The sequence below is a fragment of the Rhinichthys klamathensis genome, unplaced genomic scaffold (genome assembly GCF_029890125.1).
Source record: "Rhinichthys klamathensis goyatoka isolate OS25496 unplaced genomic scaffold, OSU_Roscu_1.1 h1tg000299l_1, whole genome shotgun sequence".
Taxonomy (NCBI): domain Eukaryota; kingdom Metazoa; phylum Chordata; class Actinopteri; order Cypriniformes; family Leuciscidae; genus Rhinichthys; species Rhinichthys klamathensis.
The window spans coordinates 639,782-659,850 of record NW_026606818.1 but is presented as its reverse complement, the minus strand read 5'-3'; the positions used below and the strand labels follow the sequence as shown (position 1 = coordinate 659,850).

Sequence of the window (20,069 nt, the reverse complement as noted above, 5' to 3'; positions counted from 1 at the left end):
TTTCGTTAAATTTTCTGACCAGTTTTCCCCTGTCAAAACGTCATCCTGACCGTCCGTTCGTCGCACGTTTCTGTCTCACCAGTGAAGTTTGGTTGCCATAGATATATCAACCCGGTATAGCACGCAGTGTGTTTATCGTGCAATTTATACGCGAAAATTAGTTTTTACATGCATAGGACACGCATTGGTTTAGTAGTGATGTGGGGTGCGTGTGTATTATACGTTTGGTTAGAATTAGTATGGCAAGCCAAGAGGTTCAGAATTACGCCATAAATGAATCGCGTTTACAGCCAAACGCCGTCATATACGTCGTTTTAACATAATATGTGTGTTTATATATATATATATATATATATATATATATACCGTATATAGTAAGGGTATATAGTAAGCTTGATGTGTATATTGCCTAATTGCAAGCTTGTTCAGAAATGGTGACAAAAACTTAAAATATAACTGCTTTTCCATCATATTGAACATCATTATATGAGTATTAGGTTGAATGAGTTAGAATTAACTGTTTTATTAATCATTAGAATATAGACATTAAGAGAATAAATTGTTATGCAAGTACTTTTACTTTTAATACTTAAAGTACATTTAAAATCAGGTACTTTTTACTTTTTACTTAAGTAGGGTTGTCATTGTGGTACTTCTACTTTTACTAAAGTAAATATGTCTCTGGTTATTTGTACTTTTACTTAAGTACTGAGATTCAGTACTTCCTCCACCACTGATGTGAACTAATTTGAGGGCATCAGAGAGCTGCTATCAATATGTGGGAGACTCCCGGAACTTACGGGAGACTTGGGATGTCTGGAACATTCACCCGCCAGTGTGGCGGATAGCCTTTTGAGATTTACACGCCAAACGGAAAATCTAGCCGCATTTGGCGCTTGGCGGGTGTTAAAGGGGTGGTAAAACACATTTTTTCTAAGGCTTGATTGTGTTTGTGGGGTGCCCTGTAACATGTGTTCATGTTGTTCATGCAAAAAAATTCATTATTTTTCATATATTTTACCTTTATTCTACACTGCTCTGTCCCTCCTTGTAAAAACGGTCTGATGGTTTCCGGGTTCTTTGAAGCCAGTCCCTCAAAACTACGCAATGGGCTCAGATTGGTTAGCTGGCCCAGTGTGTTGTGATTCGCTAACCGACTAGTGCATGTTTTCCGGAAATGTCACTCCCCGTACCTTTACCGGTAGCCTAGTTTGTGCTTTGGTGTATTATAAACGATGGCCCAAATCGGACCCAGAGAATGTTAGTGAAGATGATCGAGCAGAACCTGTTCAAGAAGGGCTGTTAAACGACGTTTCAGAAAGGTTTATTTTTTGTTGTCTCATTACCTTTTAGATACGCTGTTATTTAATTGTATTAATTATTATAGTAATAATTAACCATTGATCCCTAACTCCCGCGACCCTAGGAAGGCTGAACAAAGTGGACCTGCAACCGGGATGAAAATAACAGCAGCGTTTTGACGGCATTGCGACAACTCATCTCCAAAACAGCAATATAAAATGCCCTCGCCCCGCTTATTAAAGGAGAACTCCGGCGCAAAATGAACCTTTGGTCTAATTACACATTGTTATCTAGTCAACCGTTATCTGAGATTTGTTTTCATGATTATCGAATGTAAATAGTTTTATCTCTAAAAACAGTTTAGCTTATAAAGCTAGTATAACGCTAGTATATTGGGCATAGAGAAATGACAAATAAAAATCGCTTGTTAATACCACTAACAAGGCTCAAAATAGCCCCACACTAACACGGTAGCATAATGAGGGTCCCTTCCTTCAAACCGAAGCATTGAGAACGTTGTCAGTGTCCAGACAGTTTAATAAGAAGATATTTAATACATACAGTCAACTTCGCGTATACAGGCAGAAGCCATCTTTGAAAAAGAGTCTCTACCAGTTGATCTATGAACGCCGATCCAAGTGAGCTGGTGAGATGTGAACGAGCTATAAGTTGTGATAAGGTGAGCGCGAACAGCAGGCTTGGATCGGCGTTCGTAGATCAACTGGTAGAGACTGTTTTTCAAAGATGGCTCCTGTCTGTATACGCAAAGTTGACTGTCAGTGTCCAGACAGTTTAATAAGAAGATATTTTAAACATACAAAGTTCTCATTGCTTCGGTTTGAAGGTAGGGACCCTCAGTAGAAAACAAATCTCAGATAACGGTTGACTAGGTAACAATGTGTAATTAGACCAAAGGTTCATTTTGTGCCGGAGTTCTCCTTTAAGTATTCTTGGAGGAGGGTTTTATGTAAATAATGGGGTTTACTGACGTCAGGAATCCTGTAGGAATGTCGTGTAGTCCAAAACCGGTCGTTTGCTGTAGTCCTTAGAAATTGAATTTTTTAAAAGCAAATATCTCCCTTTGCTTTAAACTTTGAGCGCTGTAACTTTGCAGATGTTGTTTATGCTCAAACAGCAACATTACACACTAGCTAAAGTTAGAAAAGTGAAATCGTGTTTTACCACCCCTTTCATTTCGGACCCTGTGTACACCCTTTCATGGCGAAAGCATTCCCTGATGGCAATGGCCTAGTTTAGCAGGATATTGTGCCCTGCCACACTGTACACAGTTTTAGCAATAGTTCCAGGAACATAATAAAGAGTTCAAAGTGTTGTCTTGATCTTAACATTTTTCAGATCTCAATCTAATTGTGGGATGTGGGACAAGTCTGGACAAGTCCAAGCCATGGCAGGTCCACCTCACAACTTAAAGACATTAAGAATTTCCTGCTAATGTATTGATGCTGAAGATGTGCTGAATGTTGATGTTTATAGGGGCTTTCGCAAAGGAGGAACATTTTCTTACTTCCTAGTAATAATGGCGAAAGTACCCGCTTTTTGAACTGGGAATGATTTTAGTTCCAGGATCGCCTTTGGGGGAAGTAAATTAGCTCCTATACTCATGTTGTCAAACCCGTAAGACTTTCATTCGGAACACAAATGAAGATATTTTTATAATATCTGAACAATTTCTGTACCTCCATTGACAGCTACTTTAAAGCTTCAAAAAGATCATCAAAGATTGTAAAACGAATCCATATAAATTGAGCAATTTTAGTATAAATTTTCTGAAGAGACTCGATTGATTTATATGATAAATTGATTGGATTTAGGCTTTTATTCACATAGAAACATTCATCAACTCACACATCAGTTGTGGTAAACAGAGCTCAAGCATGTTCGCAGAAAATTTGGTGTAACGTTTAACCACCTGTCACGGTTCATGAATTCGTGTTTTTGTGTGTGCGTGTGGCCGATGATCACCAGTTATCTGATCATCGGCGCCAGCTGCATCTGATAAGCAGTGACTATTTACTCATGGTCATTCATCTTGTGTTTGTCAGATCGTTCTGGATGTTTCCCAGTGTTGTGTCTTGTCTCCTGCCTGTATCCAAGTTCTCTGAGTTTTCTCACTGGATTTATTGGATCCGTCTGATTGCTCTGCCTTCTTCCAAGGAGGATTATTGCCTTCGAGTTTCTGAGTCTTCTCTGGGATCGAGTTGGACTTCTGTCGTCCCTTCACCTTCCACGGAGGATCGGGTTGTCCTTCTGCGTCCCTGCGCTCCCAAGAGAGACTGTTTCCGGGTACATGCTTCATCAGACCATTCATTGCTAGTCCATGGCCCAGTCCCAATTCGCATACTATCCATCCTAAATAGTATTCGAAAATAGAATTAGTACGTCCAAAATCGTAGTATGTTGAAATTAGTGTTCCAAAGGTACCCGGATGGTCTACTATTTCCGGTCAGAATCCGAAGTGGAGGAGCTTTGAGATGATGCAAACATGGTGGCCGGATGCGGCAGTGGAGATGCGCCCTCAGTTTTTAAGTGTAAGAATTAAAAAGTTTAGCGCTAATTAAAGTTATATTTTATTGTCTCGTAATATTAATGGATTTATGTTGTGTACATTTTTTTTGGTAGGGTCCGATGAAGACATGGAGCGCCTCACAAACTGGCGCATTGCAACGACGCCCTATTCACAGGGAAAAGAAACGCGTCAATCAAAGGTTTTGAGTAAGTAGCGGTCATTGCCGTGTATGTTTTTGTAGATGCTCTAGTAACCGGTATTTTAGTATGTGCTATGTGTCATAGGCTTATATATTTATATTTGCTGTTATGTTGTGTAAAAAGTGATCGGAGGATGTAGGAAAAGTCTGTCCAAATGTCTATCCCTCTGCTTTGTTATAAAAATCTTATAGTGAGAGAAGCCTGTTTTGTTTGTAATTTAATATACATCCACTGTACAATGTTCCTCTGGGTTTTTTAGTCCAAATGTGTGCTCAGTAGGAGAAATGTTAATGATATTTGTTTACTTAAATGTCTGTAGAGAGGAGTAAGTTAGTGTGAGCATTATTGGAGCTCTAAACACTCTCATTTAATGTCTGTTTTTTTTTTTTTTTTTTTTACTATTGGACAAAGTCTACAAGTGATACTCATAGGTTTTAACTTAGTAACACGTGTTCTGTGTTTGCTTTAATAAATTCCAAGAATTTAATTGATATTGTTGTGAATAACTAGTAAATATATTTGCTTGCTGTGTTCTCTTTTGGGTCCATAAGAACCTTCATTCGTGAAAACCATCTGATTGGGAAGGTTTCAGCAGCATGGGTAAAAAAAAAAAGGGAAAATCTAAAGCAAAAATACAAAGTAAATGTGATGTTGCATGTTGTCTTCTATTTTGCCATAAATATGAATAATTAGTTAAATGAAATTTAAGTAATTGTGAGTCTGAGAACTGAGAGCCGCATCCTGAAAGTGGTATGGCGTGATGGATGCTGCATTACGCTCTAAGCCATCCATCACCCCACCAGTGTTAAAACAGTCTGGTGACCAGGATGAGGCTGTTGGTTCCTCTCCCTCTGTTGCTGGCCCTTCTAATGGTGGAGGCACAAAAAGAAAAAGAGGGTCAGGAGAGAGTGAACTGCTATGCTATTTGAGAGAGCTGGAGGAAAGGGAGGACAAGAGAGAAGAAGAGGCACAACTGCGAGGGGGAAAGAAGGGAAAGAGGGAGAGAAGAAAAGAGGAAGAGAGAGAGGAAGAAGCCAGGAGGAGAGAAGAAGAATTTAGAGTGAGAATGGAGAGGAGGGATGAAGAAATGAGAAGAGAGGTAGCAGCTAGGGAAGAGAGGCTTCTTACTTTAATGGAGGTCCTTAGTAAATCATTAATAAATAATAAAAAGATAACTAAATACATGTCATATATATATATATATATAAATGGCACGTATTTAGTTATCTTTTATGTATGTAAACATCTGAAATCAAATGGGTTGAGTAGTAGTAGGAGAAGCAGCCAGGACAGGAGGAGGTAATGATGATTTGTGGAGGTTGAGTAATTTTCTAAATTCTCCCAATTCCATAGGATTCTATTTTTCTCCTTGGCTACAATTTTGCAGATGATTTTAGAGCTATAACCAGATGTTAACCTGTGTTACCATAATGTAATGAAAACCCATGACACATTGTATGTTAATTGAAATATTTTTAATACTACCAATTCAAAAGTTCTTATTACTACTATTATCATCAATTAATTGTTTAATTGAGGATGTGGTTTAATAAAATATAACTTTTATAATACTTTAATACAATATCAACTTTATAAAGTTTAAAGAGTAAAGATGGATGACTCTAAACATAGTCATGTTCCATTAGTGCAGTAACGTGGATGTCAGGTGCGGAAACTGCTGCTGCCAGACGGTTCCTCATGAAATCACCGCACACCACTTCTCTGTTGGCATCAGCGTTGACATCATCATCACCCACATCTGCTTCCACGATGCCAAGCTAGCAGTTACTAACGTAAACAAACAGGCGCTAACGTGTACAAAAGGCTACTTCAACAGCTTACTTGAAAAGTCTAGGGTGCTTTCACACCAACTCGGAACGGAACGGGCACGGTTCGCATGAAAAATCGCTATTTATGTAAACGCTGTCTGTCATGCTGACCCGGGTGCGCACTGGGGTACCAAACCCGAGACTGCCTGGAGGAGGTGCGCTGAGTTCGGTTGCACTCGAACAGTCAGTAGCACCTCATTGCAGTACACGAGATCCAGGGGGCGGAGTTGGATCCAGATCCAAAGGGTGGAGATGGGTAGGATTAGGGGTGGGGTTAGGGATCAGGGGGTGGAGATGGGTAGGATTAGGGGTGGGGTTAGTGATCAGGGGGTGGAGATGGGTAGGATTAGGGGTGGGGTTAGTGATCAGGGGGTGGAGATGGGTAGGATTAGGGGTGGGGTTAGTGATCAGGGGGCGGAGATGGGTAGTTTAGGTATATGTAAGGTGGGAGGAGTTGGATCTGGATCCAACTCCTCCCCCTGGATTTCGTGTTCTGCAGTGAGGACCATCTCCGAACAGTGCCGCGGCTCGCGTGAATGTGAAAGCATCATGGACTCGGGTGCGCACTTGTTCAGGAAGTAAGTGACCTGCGCATGCTTTTTAGCTGATTATGATGTATTTAGTTAAATAAAACACATGTAAGGGATGATAGTGTTGATAATTTACCTTGGATAAGAGCGAGAGTGAGTCTGTATTCGCACACACATAGCGCGTGGACTCAGGGCAACAAATTAATGGAAATCCACTGTCTCCTGCGTTTGCAATCAGCAAAAAGCCAAATGCGACACAGTAAACCGGTGTTGTTCACTCAGCTGTGCATAATAGCACCAAAAAAAAAAAAAAAAAACACAATATATTGACCCGCGTTCTGTTTTCTATCATGCGTCGTGCACGTTTGCGATGACGTAAGATGCACGGAAACGCACCAGGATTCGATAGAATCAAGTTTAGAACTGTATGCAGTAACTGTTATATTTGCTGTTCTATTTGCAGTGCATTGAGCACAACATACACATTATGTGAATAGAATACTGTTCCTGTATTCTCAATAAAAGGCAAATTATAAACATTTTTGTTGATTTATTTGAAACTTAATAGATATCATGTAAAAATATCGATTATTGAATCGTATCGCGGGGAATTCTGAAGTATCGAAAATAATCGAATCGTTGGCTTAAGAAATCGGTATCGTATCAAACCGTCATGTAGGCTCCGATTTACACCCCTACCAGCCAGTACAGAAACATCACCTCTATGTCTTTTGACCATCCATGGTCAACCTGATAAGGCAGTGCATCTACGAGGTTGATTATGGATTGTCTGGTCAGGTGCAGATAGGGGCGGAGGTCAGACTTCCTGTCCAGAAACAGCCTCAGGATGGAGGCCGTTGCATTCAGCTGACAGTACGATGTGAGGTTATCAGGCTACAAAACAATAAATGGACTTCCGGTTCTGGACGCGAATGGAGTAGACGCGTCTACCTCGTGCTCCCTGTACAGTTCTTCTATTTTTTCAGCTTATAATCCTCTACTGGTTTGATTTCTCCGAATGTAATGAGATAAGATTAATAAACACAAAAGCAGAAAATGGAAAATCTAAATCAACCAAACATGCGAAGAAAGACACGGGTAAAGACGACGTGCCCGCGGCTCATGGCGAGGTTAGCATGTCAGCCTTGACTAGCTTATTGGAAGACCACAGAGCCGCTCTCTCTTCCGATTTCAAAATCGCCTTGACATCCTTAGAGGCAAAACTTGACCTTGTCCAGGCTGCAGTGTCGGACCATGGACCACGAATAACATCACTGGAATCCAACGCAGACCTCCTCAGCGAGCGAATTCACTCTCTGGAAGCGGTGTGTGCAGATCTGACTGAGAACTACGCTAAACTTAAAGGAGCTGTATGTAAGATTGTGGCCAAAATTGGTACTGCAATCACTTTCAAATTACTGTAGAGCTGTGTATCCCCTCCCCTTCCCCCCTGACTCGAGGTTGCCAGATAGGCTGCAGGATCCAGCAGGAACGTAGGCTGCTACAAGGAGCTTTCAACTAGAGCAGAGCTGGCAACCCGGATGCCAAAACACTACTGACATCGTGATTGGTAGACAGGTGGAGGGTGGGGCTTCAGGCCAAAACACACGATGACAACATCAACATCAGTTGAGGGCTGCAACTTCACTTTTTAAATGACAATATCGTGGCCGTACTAACTGTTGTCAGTGATATAAGAATTTGATATGAACATGATTTCTTAATGTCTAGAGACACATCAGGGCCATTTTATGAATAATTGAAATACATTTCTTACATACAGCTCCTTTAAGGCCAAAACAGCAGACCTGGAGGGCCGCAGTCGGCGTAATAATATCAGGATCATTGGCTTACCGGAATCCATTGAAGGTCCTCGGCCCACAGTGTTCTTTTCCGAGATGTTGTCGGAAATCATGGGCGAGCAGATTTTGCCGTCTCCTCCGGAACTTGACAGGGCGATCGGGCTCTGGTCGCTAAGACGAAGCAGGGAGGGAAACCAAGAGCGGTAATAGTCCGTTTCCCATCGGTATCAGATCAAGGAGGCGGTTATACGAGAGGCCCGTAAAAGAGGAGGATCCTTGCAGTACCGTGGCAACCCGATCGCCATCTAAGATGACTACAGTCCGGAATTTCTGGAACAACGCGCTCAATATCATGGGGTAATGGCAGAGCTTTAAAATTATGGATTTAAGCCACCCCTTCTTTTCCCCGCAAGGCTGAGGATCCTGACTAAGGAAGGTGAGCAAAAGATGCTTGCATCGGTGGATGAGGCCAAGGAATTTCTGACGGCTCACCGAAGTGCCTAGTGCTATGATGGCCATTCAATAAATTTGAATGGTGGGCTTATGACGTTATCTACTATTTGTTACGAGGGAGCCGTTGGACAACACTGACTTAACTAGCCAGTTTTTTTTCTGAGCTCTCTGACGTTATATAAACGGTTTGCCGTTCATTGGAAATGTTTTACATTTCTACATCTCTAATGATCGAATGGTGCTGTTGTATTTGATCTGATACCGCGGTTGAACTAGATTTGTTGTATGATGCATCTCGTTTATTTATTGGTGTAATCACAAATACTTTTTGCAAAAGTTGGATTGCAATGTTAATTTACTTTAGGAGAGATTTGATCCTTATTCTTATTTTTATAGTCTTATTTATTTTGATTTGCCTTGTTCTCACTAAGTTACATTGGTTAAATGTTTAAGTATGAACCAAAGATCATTATGTCGTGGGTTTGCTTGTATATCAACGCATTCTCACCCCAAGGCGTCACTAAAATGACAATTTTGACCATGCTTCAATATTCGACGCTTTAGGCACCCTTTAGCGTCAGTTACATGACGCGATCCTAGGGCGTCATCTTACTGACGCTTTACCTAAGCGTCAGTTAGATGACGCGGGTAGGTTTAGGTCTGGGGTAGGGTTAGGATTAGATAGCGTCATCTAACTGACGTTAAAGGTAAAGCGTCAGCAAGATGACGCCCTAGGATCGCGTCATGTAACTGACGCTAAAGGGTGCCTAAAGCGTCGAATATTGAAGCATGGTCAAAATGATTCCCAAGGCGTCAGTTTCATGACGCCTAGGGATGAGAATGGGCTGTGTATATAGGCCTAAGCGTACTACTTGATACAGTAATGTTATTTATATATTGTATATGGATGAGGATACTTTGCTTTAAGGGACTGAGGATGATATAAGGTAAGGCGAAATGTTTCACTGCGGTAAGCTTTTATTGTTTATTATAATGCAGCATAAGCATTACAAAACCCAATGACTCAACCTGAAAATTAAACAACTACCTCTATAATTCACTGTGCTTTCTGACAGAACCTTTTATCTTATGAAAGTGGAGGAGGGGAGAATGGACAAAGATATTGAAGATTGTATGCTGTATACTCCTTTTCCAGAGCACAGCAGGATCTCATTGAGAAAGAACGAGAAAAAGAGGAGCAGTGGCATCAACACATCCAAAGGCATGCTGAGGCTGTGAGGCAGCAGGTACGGGAGAGAGAAGTGCAGGCCGTCAGCCAGCGCAGAGAGCTGTTTCTGTGTTAAAATACTCACCCACAAACGCAAAACTTTGTCTTGTGGCCTGTCGCAGCAACAAAAGCTAACATTTGAAACTTCTTCATATATTTTGAGTAGATAACCGATAGTATACTCTCAGTAAAGGGGTTCACCCTGTGTGCTTCCACAATGAATAAAGATAGTTTGAGAGATGCAAGAAAGGTAAATATGATATATCTTATACGTACAATAGGTCATAGCTACCGCAGAAAAAGTAAGATCATGCTTTGAATTAAGACGAGTAAAATTATATATTTGTTTAAGACAAACTTTACTTATGCAGCGTACATGGACCACAGAGGCACATCGCGTCTCTGAACATGTGTGGTGATTTTCTAAATGATACAACTTAATCTTAAATAGAGCAATGTAGAGTCCTGGGATTTCTTTTAAAACAACAAAAACATTGTGACAACATGTTTCATGTCGCATGGACAAAAATACAGTTTGAAATAAGATCTAAGACGCCAAAGCACAGTTCTTGATTTATAACATTTTTTGTTTTTTTTGAACAAACGATGTTTAGTAAAAATAATACCTTAGGTTAAATTTATGAAAATCATTTAGCTGCAGAAGTAGAAGATAAATAGAAGATACGATTTTAATAAAACTTTACAGATTTGATTTACACGGTCTTTTAAGTTTAAAAGATCTCATTTAAAATTTTAAGATTATACTTTTAAACGAGTTTAATATGAATAAGAAAACAGTGGAAAGCAGACTAACTTTGCGTATGCTGGGGCATTGTGACCCCAGAGGCTCATCTGGACTGTCACTACTCTCGTCTCTGTGAGGGTGTGAAGCTTCATCTCACCCTGTAGGTTATCCCTGAAGGATCTGCGAGGGTTTTTGTTTATGACATCTAAAACTATTTGTTGTTTTTTATCATTGCATATATCTAGTTTACTTCTTCAGTTCTATGAAAATGTAAGGAGTTTTTTATATTTTATATTTATATATATAATTTTTATATATATTAATTTAGCTAAAACTAAGGTTAAATTGTTTGAATACATTTTTCATTATACATATAATTGTCTCTCTGAAGATACAGAACATATATTTCGTGTAACTTCTCTAAATCCTTTTGGAGAACATTACAGAACATGGCTGATATGAAAATATCTGGAGGATGACAGTTTCGCTTTCACCTTACAAATAATGTATGGGATTACCAATGATTGCTGTAGGTTATTTGATCTGATTAATAACATTATATTATTGGCAAAATACTTAGCAACCAAACAAAATCTAAAGTTAATAAGTTAATGGTCAAGAGCCCAACTAAAACACACACTTATCTCCATCTGGTGACTTAAACATTCCGGTTTTCTCCTTCAGAGATTCTGCTTGTTAACATCAGGTGTCTTCAATAATGCTCAATCATCACTCAGTTATTCACTTAATTAACTCATTAGCTCAGAGTTTAATTGGGTCGCTTAAAATGTCCAAATTCCATGATGTTGAAGTTACATGAACATATTATGTTTGTTTAACGAAACATAGTTATGTGGAACCGGTGGAACCTGTTTACATAAAAAAGTTAAGTAAAGCCAACATATCATTTTTTTGAGTGCAGTGCACATTTTAATTATGTAATTTTGAGCCATATTGGCTCAGGCACAAAGAGCTGGTTTAGGTCAAACCTGAGAGGGGGGAGACCGGGGGCAATTGTAACATATTTTACATTTTCCTTAATAACTCACAAACTACTTGAGATAGACTAGTCATCTTTTGATACAAGAAACATACATGCACTAATTAATAATACAATTTATATATTTTCACTTATAAGAACAAGACTAAAATATTTAATTAAATGCAAGAAGTCAGAGTCTTACAATTGCCAAGGGGCCAATTGTAACAGTGTGTGGGGGCAATTGTAACACTGAGAAATAACTCCTATTAAACCACTATCTCAAATAAAAGCCTACCTCAAAGTAATCACTTTATTGCTATTGTATTTAATAATGTTACTTAAGAGTTTTTTTTGTATATGGTTAAACATTTTTTAGATGTCAGGCATCACACGCATTATATAAAAAAATTTATGTTAATTGATGATTTGTTAATACTGGAACAAACATTTATTTTAATACACCCTTTTAAAATGAAGTTTTACAATAGAATTTAGTGAAATATGTTCATTTTTTAAAGGGGTCATATAATGGTACATGCACTTTTACAAGTTGAAATGTGTGTTGGCAGTGTCTGTACACAACCATCATATAATGATAAAAATCCATCCAGTGGTTTTGTTTTAATCTCCTTATATGTTTTCCCCTGCCTCAAATCAAGCCGTTCGAGCCTGTGACGTCACAAGCTCGGAAGCCCCTCCCACGATTGTTGATTGACAGAGCGTTTCAACACAGACCCGCCCTCGCTCGTGAGAGAGCTGTCAATCATAGTCTGCGCGGCGCGGACCGGCACGCTCATTGTTGATATCCTGGAGCACTGTCTATGAGCAGAATGGCGTCTAATGCCGAGTTCAGACTGCACGATTTTCAAAATAATCGGGTCACTGTTGTTTTCACACTGCATGACTATCTGGGGTAACATTCAGTTGCTGCTGTGTTCACACTGCACGATGGATCGGCGACAGGAGGTTTCACACTGCAAGACTTTACAAAAGAAAGAATCGCCGACAACTTCTGCCTGGTCCGCAAACTACGTTTCACAACCAAACAAACGCGAGAAGTGATAGGAAATAACGGAAGATCGCGCGTGCGTGAGACCGGAGTTCTCGCGCGACACTGAATTTGTTATTAAAAATGATAACCTGCAAGAAGATTGCGATCCAAATTGTCTGTGCACTGATTGGTAGCGAAAATGAAAAAATAAATACAAATAAACAGTGCAGGAAATGGTTGGGAAGACGAGGGGAGCAAGGACTGTGTTTTGCAAAGAGAGTTGGGGGTAAATAAATAATTTTGCAAATGTCCTGCTGTTGCTGCTGGTCATGCAAATGTTTGTGCTTTGTTTCTGTTTGATATAATTGTAAATATAGGCCTATCTATTAAAATACTGATATTCTGGTCTATAACTCCTCCTCCTCCTCCCTGTATCTTGCTCTCTCATTGGCTGTCGGTCATCGCCGATGTAGTTTTCAGTCAGAACATATTCACACAGCAGGATTGTGAATCGCCGACAGGTCCAGATATTTAGCATGCCAAATATCTCACGGGTGTCGGCGACTCGTCGGCGATTCTCTCAGATCGCGTCTTTGCTCATTCACACTGCGTGATTGTCACTCGCGTGAACGAGCACCGATTTGCCTGTGATTTCGGGCATTTGTCGGCGATTTCTCAAAACCTGTCGGCGAGCCAAAATCGGGGCTAAAATCGTGCAGTCTGAACTCCGCATCAGCGATTGTGGTGTTCTGTTCTTGGGTGTAATAACGAACACAGTCATTTGAATGTTCCTAAATCCGAACCGCTGAAGACGCAGTGGCTGAGTTCTGTTTTCGAAGGGAATATTCCCCACGAGCAACGTCAATGCGTTCATGTTTGCGCGAATCATTTCACACACCAGACTGCTTTATAAACGAGGGTCAGTATAAAGCTGGATTTGCTAAGAAGCTGCGCATGAAAAATGGATCGGTAGCTGCTACCAGATATTCGTGTTCCTGCTGAATCTCCAGAAGAACGGAAGTGAGTGTAACGTTTTATTAAACTTTAAATTAATAAATTAATCTTTGCAAATCGCTAGCTGCACGCTTCACAATGAATGCGTCCAAGGTTTACACTCAGTCAGGGTGCATTACGGCATGTTTTCTATGTATGATGTTCTCAATATAATTCATAATCCCACGTTTATACTGAACAACGCGTTATGGTTATTGTGTTATTGTGTTACAAATGGTGTATGCACAGAACAGAGAGGCGGGGTGAGCAAAGCTCATTATCATTTAAAGTCATATGCACTGAAACGGCGTGCTGAAAACAGAGCTGTTTTTGACCAGGTAAAATAAGTGTTTTCTTACAATACTAATGAGAATGTTTAATTAAAGTATATTACAAACTTTTAATTTAGACCCTAAAGAATCATATTAGCTTGTACAAAAATGGCATTATATGACCCCTTTAACAGAAAAGTATGTCAACACACACAAACAAGCTTATTACAATGGGCCTTGTGGCTCGGGGGCAATTGTAACACAGTGTTACAATTGCCCCCGATACAGCAGCCATGACAAAATCTTATATGCTAGCTAGCCCAACCTGTATTAGCATAGGTTGTTCATGTTCGTTTTTAATCAATAACCTAGGGATAAAATGTATAAAAGTTTAAATTCACAGACATCTAAACTTTAGACAGCAGAAGAAAAATACAGTACATCCAAAAAATAACTTTCATACCTCAAAATCAGTTTGTCGTTAACAACTTCTGCTTCCACAGATAGAGAGAGAATCCTACTGGGCATGTACAGATTAAGTGTCATCACTCTAGCTTGTTTCTGATTGGAGGAATTGAGTGTGTTACAATCGCCCCCTGTTACAATTGCCCCCGGTCTCCCTATATGGCAACCAGGGACACATTACTAAAGTCAATAATAAATAACTGTAGGCCTAACACAAGTCAAACCACTAGATTTGTTGGCATTGGTCAAAGCATGCCCAGGTACACACAGATGTGGCATGTGGTTCTCGTGGCTCTTCTAAGCAGCGGTACATATGTCTTGGCGGTAGATCTGCTTCTTTTGGGGGGCTGTAAGTCCTATTTCTAAAAAGTGACGTGACGTGTAGCCAAGAATGCTGTCACATACAGAGAATTTGTGGTCTGGATTTCACCCATCAGGTGCACACACACAGAAGTAAGTAACACACACACCGTGAATTATTGCTGAAGTATCCGGGGAGAGATTGTGGGTTTGGTGCCTTGCTCCGTTGTGGATAATGAGAGAAGAGAGCGCTGTTCATTCACTCCCTCCACCCACATTTCCTGCCGGTAATGAGACTTGAACCTGTGAACTTAACGGAGCCCGGGAACTCACCTGTGGGAGGAAAACAATCCATCCGCTCAGTTTATAAACCGTACTCACGGATTCTCAAACTGTTCCCTTGGTTTAGAAAATCGTGTCCACGGATTAATGAACCGCACCCACGAGTTTCTAATCCGCGCTCTCAGATTTGTAAACCTTCAGTTTTTGCAATCTGTACCCACAAATTCATAAACCGTGCCCACGCTTTGGCAATCCGTTCCCACAGGTTTGTAAACTGTACTCACAGATTTGTGTCTCGCCCTCATTTCAGAAGAACACCAGGAGGTACGTTGTTAACAAATCTTATTGTATATTGTGTATTAAGTGAAATACATCAAACTGTCTAAACTGCGTCTGCATACTTCAAGTGATTCTCAGTTATAACGGGTATGGGATGGAATATATATGAATGACGTGCATCAAAATCGTTTGTTTATTTGTGATAATCTTAGCACTTTATTATTATTGTCTAACCTGTATTATGACTGATATTTGACGAATTGCTTTGTTCCTTTTTTGTAAGTTTTGGACAAAAGCGTCTTCTAAATATGTAGCCTAAAATGTAATAATAATAATAATAATTATTATTATTATTATTTGAGTGTATAACTAGAATTGAGTTCACTTAGTAATACAGTAATATGTTTGTCATAAAATAAATTATCAATGCTTTATTTTTATAGGCTATAACCTAACCTTTTACAGTTTGGGATAAAATAGGCCTAAATGTTTTGCATAAGTTTTACTTAAAAATAAAGCATTCATAAATTATTTTATGATAAACAAATTGCTGTTTTAAGTGAACTCATTAATAGTTATAAACTCAAATAATAATAATAATAATAAATAGGGATGTACCGATCAGGGTTTTTTGCCCTCGAGTCCGAGTAATTTGATTTTGAGTATCTACCGATATCGAGTCCCGATCCGATACTTATATAATTAGTAAAAAAAAAGAATAAAGAAGAGAGAAAAAAACTATCCAGGATGTTCCTTATTTATTTATTTATTTAATTCACCTTATTTTAACATTCAACAACTCTGTTAATAGAGCACTTCTGTGAGGTAGCTTGAACAATCAAGTAATAAATAACATAAAATCTTCACTTTTGGACTTTAGTGCAACAGTCAATATAGAAAAAGTATAATCTAAAAACAAATAGCACCTCAACTTAAAATACCCGGCAGGCATGTAAACAAAAAATAAAAATGTTTTAAAAGTGTATAAAAAAAAAAATGCGAATATATACATTAGGGATGTAACAGTTCATAAAATGTGCGGTTCGATACGATACAGCAAAAAGAAAGAAATGCCAGGGAAATTTCCTATTTATTAAACGAAGAACTATTTTTAAATAAGTTTGAGTTTTCCTACATCTTGAAACTTTCAGGTTTATAAATGGGGTAATCTTTGGAGGATGAACAAATAATGTTTTGGTAATCACATTAAAAATAACATTTAAATATATATTTATGTAATATTTGAGTTTTGAAGTGCAACATTAAATCCATGTTCATTCACGGCTCAATGTTTCTCCTGGTTCCCACGTCAGCGCTGTTTGATCTAATAGAGATCTACGGTTAATAACGCAGAAATGTGAATGCTTCTCACTAGATCTCGCAGCGATGTTATTACTTCAGTGGCGGATTCAAATGTTTTCTTCACTGGATCTCAGTGTCGCTTGATCTCGCGCTGCACAGATGTTGCTGGTCCGAACTGATAAATGCTCCGTGAAGCACAATATAATGAGTAGCGCAGTTTCGTTCCGCTTTCATTACGTTTGCCATTTGATGTTGCGCAACGTTGTGGTGATCGCGCCAGCGCGGATTTTGTCTGCAGGAAAAATGGAATCGGTTTGTATGCGTACCGAACCGGAAGCCTCGTACCGAAACGGTTCAATAATTAAGAATACATGTCATACCTGTCAAGTTTTGAATTTGAAAATAAGGGAAATTTTCCGGCGCCCACCGCCCCACCACCCCAACCAAGCTCCATCCCTTACATTTTAAGACAGGTGTTATAGCCTAAATCAGAGGTTTTCAAATTGGGTGAATGTGAGCCTCCCCTTAGAGTAGGTAAGGGCAGCCGAGCCCCCCCTTCCCCAAAACACCGTCTGCCTGCCCTAACCCACGCCTGCAGTAAATGCCATCTTTTGTGTGTTCCAGGCAATGATGAGTTTCAATAACAACTGATTGTCTGATCAATAACAAATCTTTTTTAATATTGTATTTGAAGACATTTTATTTTCTAAACATTTTTTTAAAGTGCATTCATAAATGATTATTTGCAACAGCAAATAATTTCCAACTTAATGCAGGCCTAATTGAGGCTACTTTTAAAATCACTGAACATCAGTAGCATATGCCTAACCACAAGTCAACAAAACATGCTTAAAGTGATGCACATCAAAATTAAAATTCTGTCATCATATACTCACCCTGAAGTTGTTTCAAGCCTGTATGAATTTCTTTCTTCTGCTGAACACAAAGGAATATATTTTGAAGAATGTCAGTAACCAAACAGTTAACTGGAACCATTGACTTCCATAGTATTTTTTTTTCTAAGTCAATGGGACCAGTTTACTGTTTGGTTACTGACATTCTTCAAAATATATTCCTTTGTGTTCAGCAGAAGAAAGAAATTCATACAGGCTTGAAACAACTTGAGTGTGAGTAGGCCTATATGATGACAGAATTTTCATTTTGAAGTGAACTATCCCTTTAACGTGTAATCGGCGGCAAAACTACCGACGACGACACCTAACGGCTGAAAAAGCGTCTCGAACAAAATCAGCACAATGGACAGCTCTGACTGATCAATGAACGACAACGCTGTTTGTTCACGGAACACATAACATTTAACCGTCAACTGCATTGAAGGCATGTTATCAGATCGAACAGATTCACATATTTTTCATGACTTTTTTTTAACAATCTAAAACCTTTTTAAACAAAAAGGTTTTAAACAAACAAAATGCGCCACTCACGTCATTTGCGCTACAAGAGCGGCATCAACCCTCTATGACCCAACCAATTTATGGATTCGAGACAACACGTGAGTTTCAATTTAATCGTCCATATTAGTGGGAACAATGAGGCCGCGCTTTTGATGCGCAGAGGTGTTCGATGCGGGGCTGCACTCCAGAGAGAAATAAACGCAAGTCGTCCTCCACCTGCAGCCTTGATCTGTATTTGTTTTTAATCATGGTCAGTGCGGAAAACCCACACTCACACAAGTAGGTGGAGGTGAAGGGGATTAGGACTTTCGTAGCCTTAGTGGAGATCTGGGGGAACTCGCTCTCCACAGAAAACCAGAAACGCGTGATCGGCATTTCTCCCAGTCTCTGCTTCAAGTCCATATTCGAGCTGAGCTCGACCAGGGCCTCCTCTTCCTGCAGGCTCAGTCCATCACGGGGTGTGGCGGGGAAAGAGAACGGATTTCTCACCCACTGATTTCCCAATGCGTCCTCTCCAAAATACTCGCCAAACTGGTCACGCAACCCATTCAAATGCGCAGTGATGACCGTTTGGACAGAGTTAAGAGGCAGCCCTGTCTTCTCCGCAACATCCTCCAGGGTTGGGAACATTTCCACCGAACCTCGTTCAACACGAGCACACCACAAGTCCAGCTTTTTCCTGAACCCAGACACTTGGTCGTGTGCCGAAAAGACGTGGCACTCTTTGCCCTGGAGAGAGGTGTTGAGGGAGTTGATCCTATCAAAGATGTCGGAGAGATAGGCCAACATAGCAAGCCAGTTCATGTCTGCCAGATGTTTTGCCAGTGGGGAGTTAATCTCAGTGAGGAAGAGGAGGACTTCTTCGCGCAAATCGCACAGCCTGGTGAGGACTTTGCCCCGAGAGAGCCACCTGACCTCGGAGTGCAGGAGCAGCTGCTGGAATTGAGCGCCCATCTCATTGCAGAGGATTGAGAACAGACGGGCGTTTAAGGTACGCGATTTAATTAAGTTCACAATTTTGACAGCCTCATCAAGGACAGCACGCAATTCTTGGGGCATCCTTTTTGTTGCTAAAGCCTGTCGATGGATAATGCAGTGCTTCCAGACAGCCGCAGGGGCAACTGCCTGCACCTGTTTTACTAGACCGCTGTGACGGCCAGTCATTGCTCTTGCCCCATCAGTGCATATCCCACAACACCGGCCCCAGTCAAGGCAATTAGCCTGGTAAAAGTTATTCAAGGCCTTGAAAAGTTCGTCAGCTGTTGTGCGGGCGGGTAGAGAAACGCAAAACAAAAAATCTTCCTGCACACTGTGCTCTTTGATAAAGCGAACGTACACCATCAATTGAGCACAGTGTGCGACGTCAGTGGACTCATCCAGCTGAATGGCGTGAAAGGGGCTTTCACGAACACAGTCCAGGACCTGCTCTTTGACATCACAAGCCATGTCTGATATTCGTCGCTGGATGGTATTGTCAGAGATAGGGATCGCGTCAAATTTAGCAGCAGCTGCTTCTCCCAGCATCACTGAACGCATATCTCTAGCTGCAGGGAGTAGCAATGTTTCGCCGATGTTATGGGGTTTGCCTGCCTTCGCTATACGTAGCGCGACACGATAAGAAGCTTCTGTCGCCTTCATGTTAATGGTGCCAAACGACTTTATTATGCTTTTTTGAGACTGCAAATCATCACGCTTCCTCTCAAAAAACTCAACTGGCTTGTTCACTAAATTCGTGTGCTTAGTGTCAATGTGACGCCGAAGTTTGCATGGTCTCATGCTATCATTTGCTAGCACCTCCTTGCAGACCACACACTGCGGCAGAGGTGCAGCCTCGGACCCCGACCAGGTAAAACCTAACTTTAAATACTCAGGATCATATTTCCTACGTTTTTTGCTGGGTCCCCTGACTGTCTCCTCTCTTAATGCTTTCTTCTGTTGACTTGGGACAAGGAAACGATGCATTTTAATTTTTAAAGCTAATACACGAATTTACCGATATCAATAAGGCTGCACAGTTATTTTTTTATTCGCGTGTCGCGCCCAGAGTTGCCAACTCTCGCGAGACAAATAAGCAACGGGAGCTTCCAAAACAAGCCCAATATTATTAGATTATTTAGTTTCAGCATTATAATTTATTATTTATTACCAATAAATGAGCCTGCAACATATTAA

The 20,069-nt window shown here is 40.3% G+C and overlaps 1 protein-coding gene across 1 annotated transcript; it reads right to left on the bottom strand.

Moving 5' to 3' along the window:
- Nucleotides 1–18,020: 18,020 nt before the first annotated feature.
- Nucleotides 18,021–19,433, bottom strand: LOC130103886 (zinc finger BED domain-containing protein 5-like). Its single transcript, XM_056270232.1, has one exon. The coding sequence runs from the start codon at nucleotides 19,431–19,433 to the stop codon at nucleotides 18,021–18,023; it is 1,413 nt and encodes a 470-aa protein (XP_056126207.1).
- Nucleotides 19,434–20,069: the final 636 nt, after the last annotated feature.

Bases quoted from the DNA above. Each gene is read 5' to 3' on its own strand.
- LOC130103886 (XM_056270232.1), bottom strand. From the start codon at position 19,433: ATGCGTTCAGTGATGCTGGGAGAAGCAGCTGCTGCTAAATTTGACGCG.